This window comes from Cucurbita moschata, unplaced genomic scaffold (genome assembly GCF_002738365.1).
Source record: "Cucurbita moschata cultivar Rifu unplaced genomic scaffold, Cmos_1.0 Cmo_Scf00015, whole genome shotgun sequence".
NCBI lineage: Eukaryota > Viridiplantae > Streptophyta > Magnoliopsida > Cucurbitales > Cucurbitaceae > Cucurbita > Cucurbita moschata.
The window spans coordinates 1,994,906-2,002,163 of NW_019268531.1; the positions used below are offsets into that span (position 1 = coordinate 1,994,906).

The 7,258-nt window shown below is 31.5% G+C and overlaps 1 protein-coding gene and 1 long non-coding RNA gene across 2 annotated transcripts in view; both read left to right on the forward strand.

Annotated features, from left to right (window-relative positions):
- LOC111453673 overlaps nucleotides 1-670 on the forward strand; it is a 1,353-nt gene extending 683 nt beyond the window's left edge. Inside the window, exon 4 of the long non-coding RNA XR_002712290.1 lies at nucleotides 483-670. This is a non-coding gene — a long non-coding RNA (uncharacterized LOC111453673). The remainder of the gene's footprint in view (nucleotides 1-482) is intronic.
- Nucleotides 671-4,935: 4,265 nt separating this feature from the next.
- On the forward strand, nucleotides 4,936-5,931 carry LOC111453840 (chaperone protein dnaJ 11, chloroplastic). The gene has a single exon (XM_023095104.1). The coding sequence runs from the start codon at nucleotides 4,980-4,982 to the stop codon at nucleotides 5,463-5,465; it is 486 nt and encodes a 161-aa protein (XP_022950872.1). The 5' UTR covers nucleotides 4,936-4,979; the 3' UTR covers nucleotides 5,466-5,931.
- Nucleotides 5,932-7,258: the final 1,327 nt, after the last annotated feature.

Sequence of the window (7,258 nt, forward strand, 5' to 3'; positions counted from 1 at the left end):
AAGCATGCAGTAACTGTGAGTCTGTTATGCATGTTAATGGAAAGGTTATGATTCTAGATATGCTTATTGGTGGTTGAGCTATGGCTTATTTACTGAGTATGATAGTCTACTAATTCCCGCGGAGTTCCTGGCCAACGCGCTGTGTGCTAAGTCAGGGAGCATGAGTACTCCTGACCGTTGGTATATGAGATAAACAGGCCGCCAGAGCAATTAGTAGACGGACCGTATTTGACCGAGAGCGAGTCTTACATACGAGTCCGAAAATTCTAGATAAGCATATCGAGAGAGAGTCAGTAACCTAGCTGGAGGTAGCTGAGATACCTCATTAACGAACAGATGACCCTAGTAAGAGAACTAGGAGTCAATGATGAATAAAACCTAAAAACACCTGGAAAGATTAGTTATGAACTCTTGAGTGATAAGCTAGTTACTTACTGAGTAATCTAATTACTCATCAAAATTATTATAACTTTTCTTTCCAGATTTAGATGATGCAGGCCAACCGAGGACGAGACCAGCGGACTGAAGACTACTGGGAATCCATGTCTGTGTCTGTTTTGTATAATTATGTTTTCGCTGTCGAGAATTTACTTCGGTTGTTTTAAGTTTAAATAGCACCGGTTTTAAACGTTTTACTGGATGTTTTTTTTAAACATTTTGAAATTATGGTTGGGCGTTAGAGTATGTTGTCGTTGATGATGGTAACCCCTGTTAATCGCGTTGACGATGAGCGGGCGTTACAAATAATTAGCTAAATTATGTCAAAAATACTCTTTAAAATATTTTAATAATACTTTTAAAATTTTAAAAATATTAAAATAATATTATTTTTACTGTTATTTTAGTATGCAAATAATTGATTGTTTAATCTATAAGAGATGCCCTTAAATTTTAAAAAATTTCAATAATATTCTTCCGCTTGTTAAAAAAATTATGAAAAATGCCCTTAAAATTTAAAAACTATCATTAATATTCTTCTGTTAAGAAAGTTAAGAAATAATTTTACACCACGTTTAAAAAATGCTTATGAACTTTTAAAACTAGCTTTAACATTCTTAACGTTTATAAAAAATAAAAAAAAAATTATAAAATTATTATCGCCCATATACAGATGAAAACAGTCTATTTAAGCTTCATTGATCATCTATCTCTCAAATTTTAACTAACTATATGACCTTTTCAAATTTTTTTCTAACCATTTAAAAATATTAATGTTATTTTTGTAAAGTTTATCGGTATTTTTTAAACATGTTACTAATAGTTTCATTTATATATGACGTTAAGGATATATATATATATATTTATATATATATATATATATATATTAATTTTAGGTATTTTTTAATTTCTTAAAAAATGCTTAAAGATATTTATAAAACTTTTGAAAGTAGATTTACACGCCACTTAAAGTTTAATAATATTTTTAAAACACTCTTCAAAGTTAAATAATATTTTTACTAACCGTAAATATATATTTAAATATTTTTTAATTTTTTAAGTTTAAAGGTATTATCGAAGGTTGAAAAGTTGAACTATAAAATTAATTAATTTTAAAATGATTAAAGTTACTAGGTCGGTTTAAATCACTGTAAATGTGTTTTTAATAACATGAAAATCACATTTAAAAGGTAAAATCAGATATTAATTTGATTTTGAATAATTAAAAATATTAGAGAATCATTTAAAAAAAAAAAAACGTGCAAAGTCTTCCACTTTTAATTATTAATAATATACATAGTGGAGCAAGTATTTTGCCGGGTCGGATCCAACATTCTAGAAGGGTTAAAAATGGAACTCTCCTTTACTAGACATAAAAAAGAATGGAAGTGGGTTTGGACTTTGGAGAAAAACCTAAACACCACGTGGGCCAGACATAACATATTGGGCCTACAATTATTTCTTTTTCCGATTTATTTTCTTGACATCACCCATTTTTTAAAAAATGACTTTAAGATCCTTACATAATGGAAATAGATTTTTTCCACTTAAAAAAAATGTGTTTTGTCACAATTAAACTTCAATAAAATAACATTAAAAATAATCGTCATTAAAAATGTCTTGTTTTTTAAGCCTTTAACAATCAATTTTTCTAAAAAAAAAAAAGAATAATTTAATAAATCTCTATTATCTTTTAAATTTATTTATTTATTACATATAATTTGAATAGTTTAATGTTTATCTATTTATTGTTTGTTCTTATCTTCATCTTCTACTTGGAGGTTTTGATTAACGTGACGCATAAACCAATAAGCCCAATTATTACTGGGGTTTAGCATAAACCAAACCTTTTGTTTTTAACGAATAAGCTTGTTTATTACAAATTATTTTATTTATTTTTACATTTCTACTTACTAATATTTTATTTATTAATGAAATAAAGGCAGCTGCTTTTCTTCATCTCACTCTATTTCTTACTAGGAACGGGTTCTATCACAACAATATTGTTTTAGTGGGACGATAGCTCTAAAAAGATAAATTACCCTTCTTTTCTTTAATCTCGGGAGAAATAAAATAAGAACAGCCCCACATTCAAACCGTCACTTCTTCCGATAGCAAAAACTTGTTTCACTTGCATATCATAATAAATTTGAATAACTGCATCAAATATAGTACTTTGGTTATTCTATAAACATTTTTCAATCCATAAATTACAAAATATATATGTATATATATATATATAATATACATCGAGTAGCTTCAAAAGCATAAGTTTCTTAAATTAAAGTAAAAAATAATTATTACAAAAGCTTCCTCACTTTAATATTATAAATAAATTGAAATTTAGCAAGTTTTTAACGATTTTTGTAATGGAAACAAGGTGGGTCCCAATATTATTTTAATACAAAAAACTAAGAACGTTAAAATGCACTGACGAGGTGATTTGGCACCCAATCCAATCAGTATATGAATCAGTCCAAGAAATTAGGGTTTTGTTATGTCAACTAACCTTTTCCCCTTTAACTTTAAGTTCTAATTAATAATTAATTAATTAAAGCAACTTATTATCATTATTCTTTTAATGCTAGTATGTAGATGCTAACTCATAACGATAGCGATACTTATAAAAAAAAAAACAATTCTTTATAGAAAAATTATAATAAAAAATATTTAGGTGAACACATAGCCCGACGTTTAACTCTGATATCATTTGTAATAGTCTAAGACTACTGTTAGTAGATATTAAAAAATGATTGAACTGTCTATTTTTATTAACATTAAATAGCAACTCTTTTATTATTATAAAAAAAACTTATTATAATCATAATTCTTTTAAAATTATTTTAAGTTGACCAAACCCATTAAAATATGTAACTAAATTTGTTTATTGCTAATTTATTTTAATTTTCCATCTATTTTGATTTTTTTTTTCGCTATAAATTTTCACCAAACTTATAATATTTAGAAGTATAAATAATGAGTTATTTATTTGATTATAATAAAAAATATATTGTTTTTCTTCTTAAAATGAATAAAAAATTTAAAAAGGAAAAAAAAAAGATGGAGGATATGGGACGGAACAGAGTGCCGTGAGTTGACAGCTTGACACCCACTTTTATTATCCTCCGGAAATTGGAAATAAAAATCCAAAATTTCTTTTTTCTTTTTTTAGTACCATTGAAGATTTGAATGTAGCTAACAATTTTACAAAAATATAAAATTATATTAAATATATACTGAATATTTATTAGATATACATTGAATTTTGATAAAAACATCATCGTTGATTGATCGTATCAAGACCTAACTTCGCTTTAATACAATTCGAATAAATATAAAAAATAAATTAATTCAATTCACTAACCTAACAAATTTTGATGGAAAACAAAAATAATTAAATCAAACCTACTCGCTCTTATGGATTGGTTTGAGTTGAATTTATATGTTTAGTAGAGTTCAAACCAATCCATGACAACTCATACTAATAATTGTCGAATAATACTCAAAATTATTCTGGTTCTAAAAATTATAAAATAATTTATATTTATTATTATAGATAAGATTTGGTTTTCATAAAAATAATTAAGGAAAGAACAAAATTTTCAAACTAATAAGATCTGATTTGAATTAATACACCACATGGAAGATTAAATAGGCGTTGAAATTGCTTCACTATACATTAAAAATGAGCTAAAGTTAAGATTGCATATTAGGTTACATTTTCATAAAAGATCCGAACATGTTTGGATCATTTTCTTTTCAAATCAACGACATTTTCAAATTATTTAATGTTAATTATCTAAACTGCACTTTAGAGAAAGATAACGATCATTACTAAAGTTTTGAAATTTTACTTTAATTCGTTCTGATTATTTTTTTTTTTAAGATACTCGATGCCCGTTCCAGAAGTGAAGGCCAACTGGAAAGCAAATGCTCTAAAGAAAGCCATTGCATTTAGACATCCCCAAGAAATAAACTACACTTCAATTGCTTTATTATAAAATATAATTTTAAATATTTAAAAATACCAATACTTAGAAAAGTAAGGAAATAAATAAGAACAAGAAAACCTAATTAAAAAGAAAAATGAGAAAAGAAAAAATAATTTATATCAATGATAATCACGATTTATTTATTTGATTACAACGTTAATATCAACTTAATCCTGACATTAGAAATCTTAATTGTTGATGCGTTGGACTTCTGATATTCGACACATCATCGTTCATATCCACTCCTTTAGAACCTTCTATTTTATTTTAATTTTTAATTTTTAATTTTTTTCCCTTTTAACAGGCTGCAGCTGCAGGAACAGGAAAGCAATAAAATTGGATAAATTGCTGAGTCACTATCCGGCAGCCTGGGCCCACTCTCAAACGCCAAATGGTTTTCATTTAACCTAGGAAATGACAAATTTAACCATGGTTAAATTTCTGACCCAACCTTGGTCCCACTCGTTCCTCCACCCATTTTTTATATAATGCGTAATGCCCATTCTTTCACTCATTCTTCCCCCATCCAATTTCACCCCCAAATTGAAAATGCTCTCCGCTGCTTCTCCTCTTACTCTTCCGCCTCTACCGGCCAGATCCTCTCCCCGGGAGTTTACACGTGTCAGATTCCGACCACCGCAGGCTTTCTCCTCCACTGCCACCGCCTCTTCCACTGCCTACGCCTCCAGAGAGGACACCGCCTCGCCGTATCTCAACCTTCAAAGAATGGCGTCCTGTACATCTCTCTACGAGGTCCTTGGGATCCCTACTGGAGCTTCTTTTCAGGAGATCAAATCGGCATACCGACGTCTTGCCAGAGTTTGCCATCCGGATGTAGTGGCCGTCGACCGGAAAGACTCATCGGCCACCGATTTCATGAAGATCCATGCCGCTTATTCCACTCTGTCTGATCCTGAGAAACGCGCCGATTACGATCGGAAGCATCTCCGCCGTTATCGTCCTGTGGCTTCGGTGCGGATGGCTTCCGGTTTCACTGGCTACACTCGTAATTGGGAGACGGATCAGTGCTGGTAACGAGTTGATTCACCGAGTGATTGAAGTCGAAACTAAAACGATCGGAGTTTGTGAACTATATGATGATTGATAGTTAGGGCTAAATCGGAATCAGAGAGCGCCTAAATCGGAATCAGAATCGGAATCTCTGCTGTGATTCGTACATATAACGAAATAATCCAAACGGCGCGAATGATTCGAGAGATGGACTATGATGATCCGTGGAGGGATCGAAGCTTTTCTGCAACTCACCAGCGCTTGACAACGAGTGAGATTTGCTTCAGATCTTTAGGAAAAATCACGAGGAAGAAATTTCTAGTTCTCGAAAATCAAATCACCAAGTAAACAACAAACAGAGGAAAATGCATATATCTTTTCCTAGTTTTCCTTTGGTTATCTGTATAATTCTTGGGTTTGTCCAGTTTGGATTTCAATGAAATAGAAGTAACGAAAATCTAAAACTCAAAACACTGATCTGTTCTGCTTTTCTCTCTGGTTTGCTCATCTGATTAGACTGATAAACGCATACTAATCATGATTTTGATTCGATTATTCAAATTCTGGCGCGATTGATCCACTGTTGTTTCTTTTCATCTCCATCTTTCACTGATAAAAATTCTTAACCATATGGATTTGGAATAGGAATCTTCCATTTTGGAAGACAACTTAGAAAAGCAAACTGATTAGCAGACAGCAGATTGTAGGTTCGTCGTCTTCCATTATTTTTTTAATTTGCTTTGTGTGAGTTTTTCATTTTCAATTGAAACCGAGTGGAATCGACAGCTGGGGACAAAAATAAACAAACTCGTGTTCATACTTCAGCACAAACCTTTCTCCTTCACCGACCTTCAATGCTTCTCTTTCTTCACTTTTTTGGCCTACTTCCCCCAACCATCATAGCCTGAATCATGTATGCATACATGGCCATGGATATGATGAGTATGATGTCGATGTCGAATTTTGAAAATATATAATATAAAGATAAAAACAAACTCTGCCTCTGTGCAAGAAAACAGCTCCCATTAGTACGGAGGAGCTTGCGGTGGGGCCGCCGCCTCCGCCTACAGATTTCACGGAAAGATTGGGGCACAGGATTCTCATTTTGGATTCTTCTCAATGGGAATCCATTATTCACCATTAGTCCTTGAACGAGTCACCGACACCAGCACGAGAGGTCTTATCTTCTTATCTTTCTTCTAGAACCACACCCCGTCCGCGTCGCGTCGGCCGTCTACGTCCCTATCTTCCATCAATTCACACCCTTCTTTGCTACGTATCTTGTTCATCCGTCCGATTATTTCTAGAAACTAACTTACTGATTGTACTTACTGAAATTTGATTTTAAAAACAAAAGGAAGATGGGAATGTATGGACGGTTAGGAATCACTACTCCCCACGTTTGGGTGATATTATCCATTTTGATTCGGGCTTCCCAAAACACCTCGTACCAATGAAGATAATATTCCTCACTTATAAACTCATGATCTTCCACTAAATTAACCAATGTGGGACTCGCTCCTAATTATCTCCAACATGGACCGGTCCTTACAAATTTTTTCGAACTCGTACGAAGATAAAAAATTGGGGATGAAAATTGAAATAGGAGGTGGGGACTAAGATGAGGAAGGCTTCCCATCTCTACATCTTACACATTTCTAACTTTTATTCAAACTAAAAAAAATTATAAATTTAAAATTCATCTCAACCACTTAACTTTTAAGAAGGTTCTATAGAAAATTTTCATTAAAGACGTAGAAAATTCAAAACAGCTGCAAAATATTTAGTTCAACAAATACAATAGTGAAAGATTAGAG

Bases quoted from the DNA above. Each gene is read 5' to 3' on its own strand.
- LOC111453840 (XM_023095104.1), top strand. From the start codon at position 4,980: ATGCTCTCCGCTGCTTCTCCTCTTACTCTTCCGCCTCTACCGGCCAGA.